The following is a 21,708-nucleotide window of genomic DNA, read 5'->3' as shown; positions in this document are numbered from 1 at the left end:
GTGACAGTTATGGGTCAGAAACCGGAAAGTACAATGCGCTGAGTACAACTATTTCCTAACTGCATCTGCCCTGCGAGGGTCAGATTGTTGTACTCTACTTCTTTTCTTCACTTTTAACACCCAAAACCTTCGAACCCACACTCATTACGCTATTGACATACTGAATTCCTGAACCTGTTAATTACTGATGGTTTAGGGGGACTAGAAGTCGATATATACGATGTTCTGAGTATACGATTATGTGGTACCGTTGCCTGCGAGTCCCCTTGGTCCCCTCGTGTGTTGCGAGAAATACATCCTCGCAGAAATAAGTCGTTCTGATGTCCAACTATAGCATGCATTCTGGGGATATACACATCAGGAAAATATATTAATTTGCCTGGTTTGGTCCTCTCGTGGTCTTTGTGATGGTTGATATTGCCCGCCAGAAAACAACACCCCAAATCAACAGACCAAATAAGTAGGAACAGAGTGAATATCAGCGTGGGGTAAATCTTTCTAGAATCTGCCCTGTTCATTTGTTATACAGACATCTCTTGACTAAAAGTATTGATCTGATGTTTGTGCCATGCATTGGAGCCGAAACAGGACAAGTAAAAGATAACGGTGAGTGAAATATAATAGAAAAGGTAAGGAAGTTGAACCTCTCTCTGCGAGCTATTTTGCAGGTGCGAGCTGATTCCTACAACACCGGCGCCGCGCTGGGAACACTGCTGTGGGAGGCGCCAGCTGTGGGAGTCTGTGGCCTTGGTCGGCGCCGTATAACCAGGGGATATTGACCGTCTGCCACATTGTCACCCGTTACTGTGCACGAAGAATGGCGTCTAAGGTCCTCAGGAAGGTGATCTCCACCCCCAAGGCCCCGGCTGCTATAGGGGCGTACAGGTGAGGCAGGTGAAGGATAGGCCGGTTGAAAAGCGTCTGCTGGGGCTGTATACCCAGAACACTGCAATACTGTTATCTTCCCGGGCGTTGCAGTGTGTCGTTATCATTGGTTGTTGCATAAGTGGACCTTGAGGGTGAAGCAGGTTGATGAGTGTTGATGTGCAAGAGCAGGGTTGTATTGCCCCGGGTCCTGGATATCGTCTGCTTCAACTTTTAGCTCATTATTTTTCAGAAGGAATAATTACTATTGAAAGGCTAATTCACATAGATGAATTGCGTGGTTCATTCACCGGTCATTCTTTCTAATTTGTCCGTGTCACGTTCAATACCGAAACGTACATATTATGTAAGACTGTGGCCTTGGCATATATCTAAAATCTTTTGGGGAATGAGTCTGATGTAAAGAATTACCCATTTACCTACATTACTTACTTGCAATAAATCAGATGAGTCAATGTTACAAAATGTAAAGTTATATTTCTTGCCTCAATGGGCATCGTTAGGATGAAATTCTGACTCAAATATAACCAACTAACTGAGGGGTTTGTTTAACAGCCAAGCAGTGCAGGCAGGCAACACCCTCTACATTTCCGGTCAGCTGGGCCTGGACACAGCCACCCTGGCACTAGTGAGTGAGGATGTGGTGGAGCAGACCCGGACAGCCCTGACCAATATGGGCCACATCCTGGAGGCTGCTGGCTGCACATACAAGCATGGTATGATGACACCGTCTGTAGCCCTTTGGTTCAGGGGGATGATGTGAACATGGATGGTAGCTTCAGTTAGCTATATGCAGTTTATGGACCAACCCTGGTGCCTTTGCAGATTATCAAACAAATAGCAGATGTTCTTCTGTAACCTGTGTTATATCTAAAGCTGCTGCCTGCCTGCACCAGCAATTCTAGTACTGTGGTTCCCATCAAGATATCCTTTTCCAAGTTGCTGGCTGCACCTAAAAACTCAGTACTTTAAATTTCATTAGGATATTAGCACAAAAATATAAAGAATAACTTTACCCCTACCCTCTATTCATGTGGAGTGAGGTCCCCTATAAAAAAAATGTTGATTGCTGACACTTTGTCACCTCTTCAAATAATTTAATGGCTTACATACACAGTGCAGATATGGCAGTTAGCATAATTCCAAGAAAATCCTGATCTATTAGCATTCATTGACCTAATTATGGACTTACTTTCCAGGCAGTTGTTTTTTCTAAAATTATAACCACCAAAGTATGTGAATAGGCTAATAGTGACTGGACAATACTGGTGTACAAAGTCAAGATTAAGGAACATAAGTGTAGAAGAACTTTTTAATACATAAAAACATTACGTAATATATATTGATAATACAGAACTAATATTAGATGCCTGTACTTTCAGTGGTGAAGACAACTGTACTACTAGCTGACATTAATGACTTTGCCAAGGTCAATGAAGAATACTCCAAATGTGAGTGTCTCGTACTGGTTGTTTCAATTTATTCATGTACATAGTTCCTGCAAAATATTCACAAATTTTCAATTATATCTTATGGTTAAATTTTCAGATCAATGATAAGACACAAGGTGTATAAGATGAGAGGCATGGTGAATCATAATTGAGTACTGATGTCAAATTTGAATTATTTTTCAGTTTTTACGGAGTCCAAACCTGCCCGAGCAGCATACCAGGTGGCCAACCTGCCTAAGGTAAGTACAAGTTCCAAAGACACTGCAAACTGGTTTTTGCATTTTTGGAGTTTTTCTGTGCCTAGATGAACCCTGCTTTTCATTACTTCAGTCAGTCAGTTAGTTAATGTCTTGCTAGCTCACTCACTCACTTGCTCACATATTCAACTTTTCTCACTCTAACCAACAAATTTTTGCTTGCAATATTATGAAGAAATTTGCTAAATACTCATTAATGATAAAATGCAGTGATTTAATATAAATTTTGAAGCAGTCTGTCAACACAATGTACAGCAGTTTACTACCAGCCAGGAGGCAGCAGTCTCATTGTGTTTATGTTACAGGCTGGACGGGTGGAGATTGAGGCCATAGCAATAGTAGGAGAGCTGGATCAGCAGTAAGAACATCCAGGACCAGTCATCTCAACAGTCTTCCACCATTGCCAATAAATTACTGTATTATTATCATTTTCTTAATGAAATAATTAAAATAACTTTTTTTACAACTGAATGACAATTGTAAATTTATTTATTTAAGCTATTAAAAAAATATGTAACATATATGTAAACTGCCACTATAATGGGTAATTCAATACAAGTGTATATCTTTAAGTTGAGATGTGGATACACACTCTTAATATCATACATTCTGCTAGCAGCAAATGCAGTCTTATTGACAAGGAGGATAAAGGCAAAAAGATACCAAGTCCAAACCCACAAGTAGTGTTGGTATTGGCTGTGATATTTTGTATACCTTGTGGGTGCAGAAATTAAGAAATTTGGGTTACAGTATGTTAATTGACAATGGTCAGCACAATAACACCCACCAGTACAATACATAGCTAATAATTATTAACACCTGTATTCATCAAGAGATTCATTCAATAGAAGATTCATCCACCACTTTAAAAAATCATAAAGTATATTTGTATTTTTAGTGTAAAACTGTATATATGCTGTCAGTAGAATTGATACCATTGAAATACATCATCTCATAGTTGTGATAGCATGAAACACTCCAGTAACTTGGGAAATCTCAAACTATGCCAGTAAAGTAGTAACAGATCTTCTACCAAAGTTTTATAGTATTTCAAAACCCCTGATGTAGTTTTATGCAAATATCATAGCTGTGCAATATTTTATGTATGTGTTGGTGTACTCTTAATTTTCTTTGATTTTTGTGTTTTTTGGTATACATACATCTAGTGACAAGGTTTTTCTTTCTTTGAGCTGCTATGGGTGCCCAGTGCTGTGTGTACTACTTAATAAGAGTGTTAAAGGATAGAGTCATTCAGTGGAGCAGAAATAAATGTTTTCTATTAAATTTGATTTTTTTTTTTTTACTTTTGGGGGCTCTTAAATGAATTTTCTACAAGATTACATGTTGATTTGCTAGATAGCTCATGAGAAGATTTCAGGGATGGTGGGAGTCAACTGTACATTGAGTGTTGTGTATTCCAATGATATGGGAAGTTGAGGGTTGGACTTTGGAATCTGAGTCTCATGTGTTACTTCCTACCAAGCATTACCCTGAAACTGTATATTGTGCTTGTCCAGTCAGGTATGTCAATGCAGGATCCCAAGTGGGTCTGTTTCTCATGTGCTTCAAGAAGTGGTAGTTACCCCCATGAAAGTAGCTCTGTTTTTGCCCTATTTTTGCTAGAAGCTATTTTCTGCATAGACCACCCCTGACTTCACAGTTCCTGTCTGGACTGAAAACCTCATCAGGACAACAGTGAGATTTGTGAGTGTCCAACTGATCCAACACTTGCGCTCAAGAGTGGGATTTTGATCGACTTACAAAGTTGCAGCAATAATTTAATATTCTTGCAATATTTATTTCCTTTATGAAAACTCCCTATTACCTCATGTAGTGTAGTAATCTTACAAACTTCTCTATTTACTGTGTCATATGCCTTTTCTAAATATAAATATCCTACAGAAAACTCCCTCCTGCTCTTAATTCATTGTATTAATCTCTCTAAGTAAATTTTCCAATCCTCTACTTTTCCTTGGTCCACTTTGTTCCTCCCAATAAATGTTTTTGTCCTTGACTTTTAATATCTCATTGATTAGCGTCTCAAAAAATATAGCCATAATATTTATGAGTGCTATGGGTCAATAGTTTGCTATATTATTGCCTTTTTTCTTCTTTCTGCATCACTGTTATCCAACTCCTTTTCCAGTCAAGGGGTACACTCCATCCGCTAATATTTTAGCACATATGTAAATTGCCTGGCAGTCTCCGTACTGAAGAAATTCTCCATTGATTCTGTCTATGCAGCCTTCCCATTTTTCTGTGTTTTGAGCACATTCTGTCTCCTCAGCTCGTAATTCTACCATGAATTCTCCTAGCTATCGCTATAGATTACCATGTTCTCCATTCCTTCATCCTCTATTTCTATTGTCTCCTAGATCGTATCTTACGCCAATACTTTCATATATATATATTGATCTTTTTTTCTTTCAGTTTAGTTCCTCTTATCTTCTCTTTTTAGTTTTTAACTTTGATCTTTTTTCCCCTCTGATTCCTTCCTCTTCCCTCTTTCTCTTGGGCCCCTATAGCCCCTCTGACCTCATTTATAATCAGCCTTTGCTACCCTCAAATCCTAATCTCCCTATATCATGTCGATCATGTTCTTTCCCCAAATTTTGAGAGAGACGGATATTCAGTTAGGCATATAGCCTAATTATGTTCCTTGACCTTTGGAGAGATTTTTTTTAATTCCCTAAGCTTAATATTATTCCCGACATTTATCTCACATTATGCAATCTGAAATAAAATTGAAGTTATGCAGTGAATCTTATATATTGATCGATTGACTGACAAGTTTATTGTGGATTTTCCACAATATAGCATATAGTTCTTAACCAAATTAAGTGTTGCTTCTTTAGCCATTCATTATCAGCTATAGTATGGTATATAAGTATTGTTGATCTCTATGTATTCCCTTCAAGGTGGCTGCCTGCTGCTGAGAAGAGGCTGTCTCCTCCCTGAATTTTGTAGAATTTGCAGTCTTTATTTGCTCTTGGATATGATTGTCATGCATATCCCTCGAACTGCTAAATATAATCCTCATACAATTGGCACCACTGGCTACCCTTTGAGCTAATTAACCATGGAAGTATAAGGGGTACGTGGTGTCGACATCAGCCTCTGGCCAGTCAGAGACACGCCAGTCCTCGTCGACAGACCGACTGGTTGGCTAGATTTCGATCGCCGATGGAGTCGGTCTGTCGGCTTTGCCTTTGGCAAAGGCCCGTGCTCCCTCGTGCAAGAGGGAGCAATTCCCCCCCTGACCAGTGAAGCAGCCGAACTGTCATATTTTTAGGGCCGCAGCCCACAGGCCCGCAAGGTGGCGGACACCTGTCAAGTATTGTCAGGTCAGGTATTTATGAAATGGATCTACCGCATCAATAAATGTACGGTAATAAAAAAAAACACCATCATAATGAATGAGACGGGGTGAGCGTGAGCTCTCACCAGGGTACCTCAACTTGCGCCCCTTAAAATGACAGTTCGGCGCGGCTTCACCTCAATGAATGGGATTAGCGGACCTTGTCGACTCCACCAATTCCACCTCCATGGAGTTGACGCTCTGCTTCGTTTTGTGTGTCACATTCTCTTCTATTTTGATACACAGAAAAAAAAAAGGTCCCATTGACCCTGAGCATGGATCCATGACCCTGAGGCTGTTGCTGGGCTGCCCGGCAAGTATTACCAAGCCCGCACACATTAATTGGGTACGTTCATATGTTAAAAGAGGCATGATCGACACAGTTAAATGAAACAGCTTAAGTAATGCGAGGCTGGCAATCATGCTCAGAAGTCATTAATGATGGAAAGAAAATTAAATGTATTTATAATGGCCACTGCCCAGCGTTATAATATAATTACCAGCAGATCATTGTACTCATAGCATTGCATTTAACGATTTCAGACCCAAAACTGTCGTATTCCCACAAATCAGGATATCCAATCAAAGTCAATGGTAAAGCTATTGATTAATGATGTTTTTTTGTGACAGTTATATATGGGTCAGAAACTGGAAAATACAATGCTCCGAGTATAACTATTACTATCTGGTAACTGTACCGCTGCCCCAGCTGTGAGGACCCAGCATTACCAGATTGTTGTACTCCACATCTTCTATTTTCACTTTTTACACCTAAAACCTTCGAACCCACACCCATAGCACTATTCACTTATACCTATTCCTTAAACTGTTAATTACTGATGGTTTAGGGATGATAGAAATCGATGTTCTGAGTATACGATGGTGTGGTACCGTTGCCTGCGAGTCCCCTTTGGTCCCCTCCTTGGTGGAATTATTCCTCCAAGGTCCCCTCTTGTTTGCGAGAAATACCTCCTCGCAAAAAATAAGTCGTTAAAATCTGCCCTGTTCGTTTGTAATAGAGCCATTTCTTGATTAAAATTGTTGTTCTGACGTTTGTGCCATGTATTGGGGCCGAAAAGGGACAAGTAAAAGATATCGGTGAGTAAAATATACAAAAGGTAAGGAAGTTGAACCTCTCTCTGCGAGCTGTTTTGCGGCTGCGAGCCGATTCCTACAACACTAGCGCCGCGCTGGGAACACTGCTGTGGGAGGCGCCCTGTTCGGTCGGTGCCGTATAACCAGGGCATATTGACCGTCTGACACATTGCCACCTGTTACTGTGCACGAAGAATGGAGTCTAAGGTCCTCAGAAAGGTGATCTCCACCCCCAAGGCCCCGGCTGCTGTATGGGCGTACAGGTGAGGCAGGTTTCTTGCCTGGATGGGGACACGCCCCGCGGCCCCAGCCATAAAACTGTGATGTCTTCAACCAAAACTGCAGCTGATGATTTTCATTAAGATGATTAGATGGTTGGCTAATATGACATCACGAGATGGCACGGACGACCACTAATTTTCAATACCCTGCCAATAACAACAATCCAAACAAAACACCCAAAGAACAACCAAACCACGTGACAAATTCTCAAACTCGTATAAGATCTGACCAAGATGCTTGCCCAGTAGGGGTGGGCAGGTACCGGTACCAGTACCGGTACTAACGGTACCAGCTAAACGGTACAGTACCGGTACCAGATTGCTCGGATTTATTTATTGGATTTACTGATAATTCTTCATGTCCGATTTTTTTTAGGTTGCTAATAAATATTGTTATTGTTATTACCTAGACTATGATCGAGTACATCCATAATAACTTTACATGCTATTTTTTTATCGAAAAAATAAATATTCACTTCATTCACAGAGAGAGAGAGAGAGAGAGAGAGAGAGAGAGAGAGAGAGAGAGAGAATCACCACTCAGTGAGTGGATATCTCGGTGATATGGGTACTCGATCATAGTCTAATAACAATAACAATATTTATTAGCAACCTAAAAAAGGAAAAGAATCGGACATGAAGAATTATCCAGTAACTCCAATAAATAAATAAAATAATAAAATAATGGAAACGGGAGCTGTGATGAAAACGGAAAGCAGGACAAATCGAATGGTGGGAACTTGGGGGGACGGTCAGCGAGGCAGTGACTCAGCGTCTACACACAGGGCCCATACCGCGTGATACCACATGGAGGCGGGCGGGCGCCGAGCGTCATTAAGATCCAAACGGTACCGGTACTAGCGGCAATGCGCAGTGCCGAGTGATTATGACGCTTCCCGGCACCCGAGTGATCATGAGGCGTCGCGGTACCAGGTACCGGTACCGGGTACCGTGAGGAATCGATTCCTCGCGGTACCTGGTACCGCGAGGAATCGACTAAAAGTATTCCATAAGCTAAATTAAACTCTGTTGTTATTAGATCATTCTTCATATCCAATTTTTTTTTTTTTAAGGTTTGCTAATATATTATGTTATTGTTATAAGACTATGAGTCCATCCATAATAACTATATATGCAATTTTTTTCGAAAAAATATATATTTACTTCATTTAGAAGAGAGAGAGAGAGAGAGAGAGAGAGAGAGAGAGAGAGAGAGAGAGAGAGAGAGAGAGAGAGAGTATCCATGTCACCGAGATATTCACGCAGGCACTCAGTCTCAGCCTCTCACTCGTGTGAGGAAGAAATGAGGGATTTCATGAGCCTGACACTCATGATCAAAACCAAGATTGCCCATCGAACGTAGCATTCCCGTGTGATTAGTTTCCTCAGTAGCTTGCACACTACGCAGTGAGTGAATCTACCAACCAACCCTTATGTTTACCATTTCAAACTCACAGCTGCTCGGGGTAAAAGCAGTGTAATTCTTCAACCAACAGTGGAACACTTTGAACACAGAGAAGGATACAAATACAATTGCAACATATGGAATCATAGTCATAATTATTGTAACTAAGATGGTGAAATTTAATACTGCATACACATTCAGTTCAGGGAAAATGTGGAGTTTTTATATTTATTTTTCTAAATATATCTTGCCCCTTATATATATATATATATATATATATATATATATATATATATATATATATATATATATATATATATATATATATATATATGTATATATATATATATATATATATATATATATATATATATATATATATATATATATATATATATATATATTCATAATACGACTGCATGGTGTTATGAATGGCTTGGGATTTCAGGGGAAGACAACGACTCTGTAAACTTTCCATTTCACTTGGCAACGTGGCTCATGCGACGGTGCCGCCCAAGGAGACTATAGAACAGGAGAGGGGGCCTCTATGGGAGACCGTGGGCGGGTGTTGGTGTATGTCGGTTGCAACAGATGGCGCAGGAGCAGCTTTGTTTACATTCAGGCGCCTCCCCCCCTCCAGACCCCCCCCCAACCCCCAGAACCAATCAGCAGTGTTGCTACATGGGATCAAGCCGCAAATGTTGCTACTTTTTTTCTTCAGTCTGGTTATTTCCCATTTTAAATAAAAAAATAAAGGTAGATAAATATTAAAATGAACAGTAGGAACTATATATACTGTATATATTTACTAGGTAGATATAGCCTGACTGCATGTCATGAGTAATGCTATTATTGTTATATTATTATACCGCAATTATATTATTTTCTCTGCATGTGTGGTAAGATGTGTTTTATGTGTTTAACCTTTCTGTATACATACTGGAATGAACCAAGGAATTGTAGCCCTACTGCCGTTCTTTAAAACTATGTGATCATGTTTTTTCTTCCAAACTCATTGTTTTAGCACGCACGCTGACTTCCATCAGTAATGATGATATATATACATTGAGTCATTGGTTTGTAGGGGGAAAGAGTGGGTGAATATAATTATCTCGGTCTAACTTATACTGTTTATTATACCGCTATTCGCAGCAATATCTTTCTCTGCTCTGATTGCAACGCTGCCTCGTTCAAAAATCATAACACCGCCGCGGCCGCCACGTTTACCAGCCGGAGCCTCAAATCATGTCCCTTTGTGGTGATAAAGAGGACACAGCCTGGTGTGAAGCTACATTTATTACGGAAGGATGCCAGCCGGGGTAAGTGATATATATAAATAATGATAATGTGGAAATTCTAATCATTTTCACGCTGACAGTTGTTCTGAACTTGCTAACTGCATGCCTCCCCTCCTCCCGCGGCAAGAGGCCGAATGGCCTACACACGGCAGCTCCAGATTCCTCCCCATTACCACCTGTCAGCCTCGTCCACGTAGCTATCCAGTCTACTCTTAAAACAAGCTATCGTCCCCGCACTCACTATGTGATTGCTGAGTCTATTCCATTCCCCCACCACCCTATTACTAAACCAATGCCTGCCCATTTCCTCCTAAATCTATACTTTTCTAATTTAAGTCAATTACTGCATGTTCTATCTTGCCAAAACTATTATGCAAAAGTTAACCAGCATCACTCTTTCATCCCTTACACTGCTAAACTCTGGAACAGCCTTCCATTGTCCGCATTTCCTCCTGCCTATAATCTGACCTTCAAGAAGAGTGTATCAAGACTCTACTTTTGTTTGGAAGTGGCGAGTAGTGGGGCTTTTTTTTCTAGTACGCTTTGTTGCTCTTGAGCTGTCTCCTTTGTTTAAAGAAAATAATAGTTAAATAAATGGAAGTTGGCCGCCAATGCTTCCAACACATTTTGGTGCCATATCTACAAGTGGCTGGTGACTGTAAGCATCTCAGCAACCTGCATGCATCTATGCCATTCCTATCATGGTGCATGGAGCAAGCTTCACATAACACTCAGACAGAGACAGTTTAATTATGGTTACATATCAGACTCAGTTTATTGCTCAGTCTATTAGATGCAGTGCTGTTAATATTGTTAGTGGTAGTATTAGTACAATTAATGTATTTATTTTAATTAATTTATCATTATTTATTTACTATATTCTTAGTGTTTGAAAATTCCAATACTAGCATTAAGATAAACAAAAATATCAGAAATATATTTATACTCATTAATTATTATTGCTTTTCTTATTATTACTTCCTTCAATGTCCTGGCACTTTGACATCTAGTGTTTTTCTGTCTAGCAGCCAAAACTGTGGTCTTTCTGAATGTGTATGTCCTAAGTCTTCATTGATGTATCTAGCTATATAACAAAAATCTGCATCTCTCTCCCTTCTCACCCAGTTGTCCCCGTACATCCTTTCAGTATCCAAAGAATTTCAATTTACATCTTGTAATCACTCAACTAATGCAGTGCAATCCTCATCTCTGTATTTTACTGTGTGGACATACTCTTTCCTTCCATGTTCCACTGTCGTTTGTTATTCCACATCTAACACAACTACATCCCAACAGATCCGAACACGTCCGATATCATCCAAGAGAATGTGGCAGCTGAAGGGAGGGTGAAGACATTTAGCCACCCCCCTTGAAGTACATGGCATCATTCAACCCTCTTGGTGAGCTGCAGGAATGTGCTTCCCATTGCAGTGCACCAGCTCTATGTACTGATTTTGGTATGAATACTTCATCTAGTGTTTGTTGATTGTTGTGTTATTAATCTAATTATGACTTCACAAAATAGACTGTGCAAGTCACTTAACACATGCCCTGCTCAACATCACTTTTAAGTTGTAGAATTCCTTCATATGGATGCTGATTTATGTATCCTGAAATGATTGGATATTGATTGTCTTAACATTTTTTTTTTTTTTTTTTTTTTTTTTTTTTCCATGATCACTGAACCATGTTACGGTATGTCTTTGGGTGTAGATCCAGGAAATGAGTTTTTGGGAGGACGTCAGACTTTTTGCGGGTGGAAGGAGCATTAGCATTACCGATTAGCCATTCTCGGCAGTCCTGGTCTTGAAAAACTGGTGAAGTGACCTAAATCAGTGGGTATAACGGCCTGGACTTTGTGCCAAAGCATTGTTTTACTCTTGCTGTTTGAGCTAGTTTTCCTGTATCACTCAGGAACATTGGGGGGCCTGGGCCCCCCTTTGGATCCACCAATGTAGCTATGTCTTATAATATATCTATCCTTTACAGTCTGATGGTGCATCCTTCTAGGTTGTCAAGTTTTAGTAGCTACTCATGAGAAGTATTCCTTATAATGATCATTGATTTCCAGATGGTTTGCACTAAAATAAGTGTCGTGTAACCTGCCGCAAATAATAATCAGCTATAGTCAACCCTTGCTTTAAAGAACCAATATGGAGGAAGGGGGTGATGTTATATCCAAAAATCTTTTACATCTGAAGTATCCAACCTTTTTGTGTATAATAAACTTTGTTTGTTACATGAACTTAAAAGTTCACAATTTCCATACATGATTCTTTTTTCCTTGTATTTGATGATTAATCCTGACATGTATTTCCATTATCAGTAGGTGATATATAGTAAGAAGACAATAATACACATTATAACAATGTATATATTATAGCCCAATGAGTGCACGAGATCATTTACCTCATCAGTGATGCCAAGTCCAGGAGTCCTTCCCTAAATTCTTTGCCCAAATTTGTGACACCAAGTATAATAACTAATTTTAGTGACCATTTGCATCCATTTTTCACTTTGATTAAAAAATTGCCTCTCAACAGGTGTGAACTTGATGGGGTTGGAGGAAACTCGACTTGGCCATCAAGCTCACCACAATATAGTAAGGAACCTCTTGTTCTCAGTGATAATTTATCCTCTTTAGTTACTATTCCGTGTTGCTTTAATCACAACTAATGTGTTGGAAACATTACAGCTTAATAACATACCTCACATCTCTGCATACAAATTGAGTTCAATATTCATCTGTTACACCAGTAGGCTTCATATCTCAAAAAAAAGTATGTAAAAAGGTTGAAATTTTGAATGATATATTTAAACTCTTTATTATGTTTCTATGGGTGTAGTACCGTTACGATTAGTCAGTGATCAGCATATGGGTCTTATGTTTTGATAGCATAGGTTCAAATTTTGCCATAGGCTGGCATTTGATAGTAACAGTAGTGTCCACAGATATCTACCTGTGTCTTGTTTATCCTGTTCCACTTTAAACCATCACTGGCCAATCTTTGAAGAGGTAGCATAACCTTGAAGTGCCACTAACAAACCTTTGTCCATTCTTCTGATGTGATCCCTTTTTTCTCCCCACCTGCCTATAAGCGCGGTAGGTTTTCTTCAGGCGCCTGGTTGCCCAGGTCATTGAACCTGTCATGATGCAGGCTTTTTTTTTTATAGTGGTGCCATTTAGTATTGGCTCATGCTGCCAGAACTCATCCTTGATTCACTTGGATGGTTTAGCAGGGCTTAGGTATGACTAACATTGCAGAAACAGGAATTTTTATATTTTTAGTGTGGCAACACATTGACAAATGTTTTAGTATGGACTGAACATCAAAGATATATATGGTAAATGGGTGCTTGTAGATCTTGACATTATATCTGTCAAGAGTCTCCAGTTGTATCCTCTCCCCCATCTCTCCTGAAAATATTACTCTTGTCAGGCAATCTAAGTGAAGCCTTCCATCGATGCTGGCGTGCAGACATAATGTCAATCCTTAGATTCACTGTCCTTATAGCACTGAAAATAATGCAATTACATGCACATATTTTATTATTTAGAATTGTGATTAAATATTTTTTCATGTATTTTCAGACATGAAAAGTGAAAATTGCTGCACACAACAGTCTGTCGTCTGCACCGGGAGGCAAGGCAGCTCAAAGCCCAGGCTGTTACAAATCCTGGGCAGTTTTGCCCAGAGCCAGCAATTTTTAGATCCAATAGGAATGGATTTTTCTGAGGTCAGGTTCAACATGCTGCAAGATGCCAAGATCTAAGCCTAGTAGGAGATATGGGTTACAAGAGGAGGTTTGCTCTGGCCTTATACTATCAAAGTCCAAATGCTAATAGATTTCTGAGCACAGTATTTCACTTGTCTTCAGTTTCAACACTTCACTCATGACTCAGGGGTATTTCAGTACATGTTGGCTGGAGCAAACAGACTCTGACAGCCCTGCAGCAAAGAGCACAGGCTTTGTCAAAAGAAGAGAAACTTCGTGGGATTTGCCATTATTTAGTATTACTCTTACGCGCCAAGAATTTTTTCCATATACTTTGCCAAATATTGCAAGTAATGCACCATTGTTGGGCCTGCTTGTTATAAATCAGATCTTTTTCAATTAACAAGCTTTGGGTGTCTGCCACTTTCCAGTTGTAATGCAAGGAATCATTTATCTTTCCTGCTAGATATCACACGTAATGCACCATTGTTGGTTTTGCCTGTTATAAATCAGATCTTGTTCAGTTAAAAAGCTTTGGGTGTCTGCCACTTTCCAGTTGTAATGCAAGGAATCCCCTGCCAGATATCGCATGTAATGCACCATTGTTGGTTTTGCCTATTATAAATCAGATCTTGTTCAGCTCACAAGCTTTGAATATCTACCATTGTTTATTTTAGGTGTAATGCTTGGAAGCATTTGTTCTCTTCCTTACCCAACAGTATGCAATATTTTATTGTGGATTTTGCCTGTTATATTTAATCTTGTTCAGGTAACAAGCTTTTGGTGTCTGCCTTACCTAATATGTCCTGCAGTGACACTTGGCTTGGTTTCATTATATTTTCATAATGTGAAATACAGCATGTAATTTCATCACACTAAGTGTCTATCATCACGTGTCTGGCATCATTAATGTGGCTTCCAGGAGTAATCTTGTTTGTATTACAGCTTGCAAATTTTTTTCTGCTTTATACGATATACATAATCACATAGGTATGATTTACAAAATGTAATGGCAGTTGATATTCTTGACTAATGCCTCATAAACCTTGTGAAAAATAATGCTTTTTTGAAAGGGGGGGGCAGAGAGTGGTTTGTTTGGTTGGCCAGTTCAAGGAGTTTCATATCAAATGATTTTATTAAATCCAACTTTAATTTTTGCTAAAAACATATATTTTATTAAATCCAACTTTAATGTGTGCTAAAACATATATTTTATTACATCCAACTTTAATGTGTGCTTCCTGCAATAAATGCTACATGTTTACTGATGTAGCCTATGAAATACATATCACTCTCTGCCCTGTAATTTGGTGTGTCACATACTGCAGCATAACTTTCCTGCTATTTTCTTACACTATGAGTTGCCTTATTTTGTCTCATTTGCTTTTATCATATGTGCCTCCGCTGCATAGTTGTGCCTGCTGAGCTTAATATCTTCATGACCCTGACACCAAGGTCAGAGCTTGTGAGATCATACCGTGTCCTACATTCCATTTTCACCTCCAGGCTCGCCTGTCTCCCAGGACCACCAAGTTATTGCATTCCATTTAAGACAACTCATGTGTTACCTTCTTAATGTCCTCCATCATGTATTTCAGCATGTTTTATGATGCTTTGCTCTTATATTGATGTGCCTTGCAACATTTTTATACAGTTTTCATTGTATAACGCACCATTGTTGGTTTTGCCTGTTATAAATTGGGTCATGTTCAGTTAACAAGCTTTGAGTGTCTCCCATTGTTTATTTCAGTTGTAATGCTTAGAAGCTTTTGTTCTCTGCCCTGTCAAGCAGTATGCAATGCTTGCCATTATCTGGCACTTGTACAGTTAGTATGATATTTTACTCAGCTAAGAGCATTTTGCAAAAGGTAAAGGTAAGGCTGGGGCATGCATCGTGCATACGTGGCCTCGGTGCTCATCTCTGTAACATTAGCCCATGAGCCTGTGGTGTTAGGGAACCCATTACCCTGGGACACAGGACCAGTGTGACATCCGGGTTACCACAGTTGCAAAGGCATTATAGTAATTTAGCATGCATAGAATGTTGTATGCTTTGCTTGTATTTAAAGCACTGGATATGTTTGCTACACACACACACACATATATATATATATATATATATATATATATATATATATATATATATATATATATATATATATATATATATATATATATATATTTAGCAAATGCTTTCAACATCATATTTTTCCTAAAAAAAAAAATTGATATAGTGTAGATAATACCTAATAAAACATAAGAACAAATATATTTTTCTTTACCCCATTAGTAAATCATTTTACAATGAAAAAAAATAAGTGAAGGCTGGATAGGGTGCTGTGGCAGGTACTTCAAAAATAGTTAAGCTACCCCTGAAAAGTGACGTTTTTGGTGGGCTGCAATAGATGGCGCTACTTCCGCACGCCCGAGGAATTACTACATACCACTATCTCTTCGTATATAGTCTCTTTGGTGCCGCCTGAGGGACCTTGGCAACAGGCGCTTGGCCGCACTATTCAGGATTCACCCTTCCGCCACCACAGAAGGCTCGCGAAGGTCTCACTCTCGCGTCCTACACAGCCAAGCAAAATATATTATATAATATATAACGCAAATAAGAGAGAGAGAGGGAGAGAGAGAGAGAGAGAGAGAGAGAGGAGAGGGGGGTCGCGAGCTCCGCTGAGAAGAGTGATCGGGTGGTGGCACTATAGTCCATCGACTCCAACTTGAGCCCTGTGGAAGCCTGGAGACAACGACTCAGTAAACCTTCCATATCACTTGGCAATGTGGTTCATGCGACGTACATACTGTACGCATCTTGGAAATAGGCGCCAGGCCGCACCACTCAGCGTTACGCCACAATGGACATCTCACGTAGATATCACTCGCGCGCCCTGCTGCACAGCCATGCAAGAGAGAGAGAGGTAGCGACCCTCTCCGAGAAGAGTAATGGCCGGAGTGATGTGGCACCAGCGCGGTCACATGGGGAATCCCTGAGTCGCGCCCAAGGGCTCAAGTTATCGACAGGGGATTGGCTCAGGGGAGCTGTGCCTAAAGGCTCAAGTTAGAGTCGATCAACTATAGTGCCCCCTCCAAAATTATTTTCTAGATCCGCCACTGATTGCATGGTCCATTTACTCTCGTTATTTACTTGCAGTAAATCAGATAGGTCATTCATTGTCACAATATATAAAGTAATATTTCTTGCCTGAGGGGCCATCGTTAGGATGAAATTCTATTTCCAATATGACTACAACTAACTGAGGGATTTGTTTAACAGCCAGTCAGTACAGGCAGGCAATACCCTCTACATCTCTGGTCAACTGGGCCTGGACACAGCCACCCTGGCACTAGTGAGTGAGGATGTGGTGGAGCAAACCCGGGCGGCCCTCACCAACATTGGCCACATCCTGGAGGCTGCTGGCTGCACATACAAGCATGGTATGATGACTCCGTCTGTAACACTTTGGTTCAGGGGGATGATGTGAACATGGATGGTAGCTTCAGTTAGCTATATCCAGTTTATGGACCAACCCTGGTGCCTTTGCAGATTATCAAACAAATAGCAGGTGTTCTTCTGTGACCTGTGTTATATCTAAAGCTGCTGCCTGCCTGCACCAGCAATTCTAGTACTGTGGTTCCCATCAAGATATCCTTTTCCAAGTTGCTGGCTGCAGCTGAAAACTCAGTACTTTAAATTTCATTAGGATATTTGCACAAAAATATAAAGAATAACTTTACCCCTATCCTTTATTCATGTGGAGTGAGGTCCCCTATAAAAAAAATGTTGATTGCTGGCACTTTGTCACCTCTTCAAATAATTTAATGGCTTACATACACAATGCAGATATGGTAGTTAACATAATTTCAAAAAAATCCTGACATATTTGCATTCATTGACCTAATTATGGACTTACCTTTCAGACAGTTGTTTTTTTCTAAAAGTATAACCACCAAAGTATTTTAATAGGCTAATAGTGACTGGACAATACTGGTGTACAAAGTCAAAAATAAGGAACATAAGTGTAGAAGAACTTTTTAATATATAAAAACATTACGTAATATATATTGATAATACAGAACTAATATTAGATGCCTGTACTTTCAGTGGTGAAGACAACTGTACTACTAGCTGACATTAATGACTTTGCCAAGGTCAATGAAGAATACTCCAAATGTGAGTGTCTCGTACTGGTTGTTTCAATTTATTCATGTACGTAGTTCCTGCAAAATACTCACAGATTTTCAATTATATCTTATGGTTGAATTTTCTGATCATTGATAAGACACAAGGTTTATAAGATGAGAGACATGGTGAATCATTATTGAGTACTGATGTCAAATTTGAATTATTTTTCAGTTTTTACGGAGTCCAAACCTGCCCGAGCAGCATACCAGGTGGCCAACCTGCCTAAGGTAAGTACAAGTTCCAAAGACACTGGTTTTTGCATTTTTGGAGCTTTTCTGTGCCTAGATGAACCCTGCTTTTCATTACTTCAGTCAGTCAGTTAGTTAATGTCTTGCTAGCTCACTCACTCACTTGCTCACATATTCAACTTTTCTCACTCTAACCAACAAATTTTTGCTTGTAATATTATGAAGAAATTTGCTAAATACTCATTAATGATAGACTGCAGCGATTTAATATAAATTTTGAAGTAGTCTGTCAACACAATGTACAGCAGTTTACTACCAGCCAGGAGGCAGCAGTCTCATTGTGTTTATGTTACAGGCTGGACGGGTGGAGATTGAGGCCATAGCAATAGTAGGAGAGCTGGATCAGCAGTAAGAACATCCAGGACCAGTCATCTCAACAGTCTTCCACCATTGCCAACAAATTACTGTATTATTATCATTTTCTTAATGAAATAATTAAAATAACTTTTTTTACAACCGAGTGACAATTGTAAATTTATTTGTTTAAGCTATTAAAAAAAAATGTAACATATATGTAAACTGACACTTTCATGGGTAATTCAATACAAGTATATATCATTAAGTTGAGATGTGGATACACACTCTTAATATCATACATTCTGCTAGCAGCAGATGCAGTCTTATTGACAAGGAGGATAAAGGCAAAAAGATACTAAGTCCAAACCCACAAGTAGTGTTGGCATTGGCTGTGATATTTTGTATACCTTGTGGGTGCAGAAATTTAAAAAAATGGGTTACAGTGTGTTAATTGACAATGGTATTGGCTGTGATATTTTGTATACCTTGTGGGTGCAGAAATTTTAAAAATTGGGTTACAGTATGTTAACTGACAATGGTCAGTACCCACCAGTACAATGCATAGCTAATAATTATTAACAACTGTATTCATCAAGAGATTCATTTAATAGAAGATTCATCCACCACTTTGAAAAATCTTAGTCTATTTGTATTTTTAGTGTAAAATTGTATATATGCTGTCAGTAGAATTGATACCATTGAAATACCTCATCTCATAGTTGTGATAGCATGAAACACTCCAGTAACTTGGGAACAAACTATGCCAGTTAAGTAATAACAAAGCTTCTACCAATGTTTTATAGTATTTCAAAACCCTTGATGTAGTTTAATACAAATGTCATAGCTGTGCAGTATTTTATGTATGTGTTGGTGTACTCTTAATTTTCTTTGATTTTTGTGTTTCTTGGTATACACACATCTAGTGACAAGGTTTTTCTTTCTTTGAGCTGCTATGGGTACCCAGTGCTGTGTGTACTACTTAATAAGAGTGTTAAAGGATAGAGTCATTCAGTGGAGCAAAAATAAATGTTTTCTATTAAATTTAATTTTTTAGAACTTTTGGGGGCTCTCTTAAATGAATTTTCTACAAGAACACATGTTGATTTGCTAGGTAGCTCATGAGAAGATTTCAGGGATGGTGGGAGTCACCTCTACATTATGTGTTGTGTATGCCAATGATATGGGAAGTTGAGGGGTGGACCAAGCATTACCCTGAAACTGTATATTGTGCTTGTCCAGTCAGGTATGTCAATGCAGGATCCCAAGTGGATCAGTTTCTCATGTGCTACAAGAAGTGGTAGTTACCTGCATGACAGTAGGTCTCTGCCCTAGTCTTGTTTGAAGCCATTTTCTGCAAAGATCACTCCCGACGTGACAGTTCCTGCCTGGACTGAAGGCCTCGTCAGGACAACAGTGAGGTTTGTGAGTGGCCAGCTGATCCAACACTGGCATTCACGAGTGGGATTTTGATTGACTTACAAAGTTGCAGCAATGATTTAATATGCCTGCAATATTTATTTCCTTCATGTAAAGTTGTAAACTACTTTTCTCTTTCACTATATTTGCATCAACCTCATGTAGTGTAGTAATCTTACAAACTTTTTACTGTGGCATATGCCTTTTCTAAATATAAATCTTCTACAAAACGCCCTCCCCTGCTCTCAATTCCTTGCAATAATCTCTCTCAGTAAGTTTTCCAGTCCTCCACTTTTCCAAGGTCCACTTTGTTCCTCCCAATATCTTGTATGTTTCTGTCCTTGGCTTTTGATATTGATTAGCATTTCAAAAAACTTGGCCATAATATTCATGAGTGCTATGTCTCAATAGTTTGCTGTATTATTCTTGCCTTTTTTCTTTTTCCTGTATCAGTGTTATCCTACTGCTTTTCCAGTTATGGGGTACTCTCCATCCACTAATACTTTAGCACATAATATGTAACCTCATTGGCAGTCTCCATACTGAAGGAATTCTCCATTAATTGATTTTGTCTATCTCTGCAGCCTTCCCATTGTTCTGTATGTTTGGCACATTTTGTCTCCATCTCTCACATCCGTGCTTGTATTTCTACTATGGATCTATCACTATAGATCACAGACTTACATACTAGACTGCTCGGCAAGGCCCTGCAAGTGACAGGCCAGCGGCCGTGGGTGTGCCCAGTTCATCTAAACCCGACGACCTCACACACCTCACTCCCACCCTGTTTCCTGAACCCAACATTCATTTTTAAGAAAAACTGAGATCACCTTCATTTTCCTGAGAAAATTCTGCATCACACCAGCATAAAATTGCAACAAACATGTAAAGATACATATACAAAAATCAGAGTTAAATGAAGTAGGGAATACACATTTTTTTGCACAAATTTTCCTTCAGCTCCTTAGTACTCAGCTGGTTTTCGTTGCATCACTTTTACAAGCACAGATCTTAAATCTGCATGCTTTTCTGATTCGGATGGTGTAGGGTACGTCACGAGGTAAACATCTACATATGATCAAATTCGCCTCCGAACATAAGCCGCGCCGTGACGTGTGTGAAGTCGTCGGTTTTGGATGAACTGGGCACACCCACGGCCGCTGCGGCGCATCACTCAGCACATACACAGTGATGGGGGACGCGTAGTATGATTGATTGATTGATTGATAGTTTATTGTTGCAGGTAAACAACAAGGGAGAAGGGAGGAACATGCCATCCCAACCCCCAGGCAGGACAGAGTGTGATTATACAACTATTAATACATGTGTAGGTAGCACCATGACATTGCTATAGAGTACCATGTTCTCCATTCCTTCGCCCTGTGGGTCTATCCTATCCTACACCAATACTTATTTTTTAATTTATCAATCTTTTTAGCTCCTCTGTCATCCATTTCCAGTTTTTAACTTAAAGTGATCTTCGATCCTTTAATTCCCCTCTGTAGTCTTTCCATCCTTCCTCTTCTCTCTTTCTCTAGGGTTCCTAGCCCCTCTAACCTCCTTTATGATCAGTCTTTGCTACCCTCAAATCCTAAGCTCGATCATGTCATTTCCCCTTGTCTTGAGAGAGGCGGACACGTGCCCAATGCCCTACGTATACAGACCTAAAAAATAACGATCATAACCAGGAACCTTTTTGACACTTGAAATCTGCAGCATCTATTTTTTTAGGGGTTTTATTTCAATAGTTTAAGTATTAGTTATTTATGACATGTATTGAGCCCCAAGATAACTATTCATATCACCCCTCA

The 21,708-nt window shown here is 39.4% G+C and overlaps 2 protein-coding genes and 1 long non-coding RNA gene across 3 annotated transcripts; 2 read left to right on the top strand and 1 right to left on the bottom strand.

The window, feature by feature from the left end:
* The first annotated feature begins 697 nt into the window (after positions 1 to 697).
* Positions 698 to 3,877, top strand: LOC127004379 (2-iminobutanoate/2-iminopropanoate deaminase-like). The gene is made up of 5 exons (XM_050872019.1): positions 698 to 885; positions 1,441 to 1,601; positions 2,268 to 2,336; positions 2,520 to 2,575; positions 2,899 to 3,877. The coding sequence occupies exons 1-5, from the start codon at positions 818 to 820 to the stop codon at positions 2,953 to 2,955; spliced, it is 411 nt and encodes a 136-aa protein (XP_050727976.1). The 5' UTR covers positions 698 to 817; the 3' UTR covers positions 2,956 to 3,877.
* A 3,253-nt stretch (positions 3,878 to 7,130) lies between these two features.
* Positions 7,131 to 19,522, top strand: LOC127004380 (2-iminobutanoate/2-iminopropanoate deaminase-like). The gene is made up of 5 exons (XM_050872020.1): positions 7,131 to 7,309; positions 17,028 to 17,188; positions 17,856 to 17,924; positions 18,108 to 18,163; positions 18,480 to 19,522. Exons 1-5 carry the CDS (start codon positions 7,242 to 7,244, stop codon positions 18,534 to 18,536), a joined length of 411 nt encoding a protein of 136 aa, XP_050727977.1. The 5' UTR covers positions 7,131 to 7,241; the 3' UTR covers positions 18,537 to 19,522.
* LOC127004381 (uncharacterized) lies at positions 18,678 to 21,632 on the bottom strand. The gene is made up of 2 exons (XR_007757766.1): positions 18,967 to 21,632; positions 18,678 to 18,888 (listed from the first exon to the last, which is right to left on the bottom strand). It is a non-coding gene; the product is annotated as an uncharacterized LOC127004381 (long non-coding RNA).
* Between the last annotated feature and the right edge of the window lie 76 nt (positions 21,633 to 21,708).

The sequence above is a fragment of the Eriocheir sinensis genome, chromosome 28 (assembly GCF_024679095.1).
Source record: "Eriocheir sinensis breed Jianghai 21 chromosome 28, ASM2467909v1, whole genome shotgun sequence".
NCBI classification, from domain to species: domain Eukaryota; kingdom Metazoa; phylum Arthropoda; class Malacostraca; order Decapoda; family Varunidae; genus Eriocheir; species Eriocheir sinensis.
This window is presented reverse-complemented; position numbering and strand designations above follow the sequence as displayed.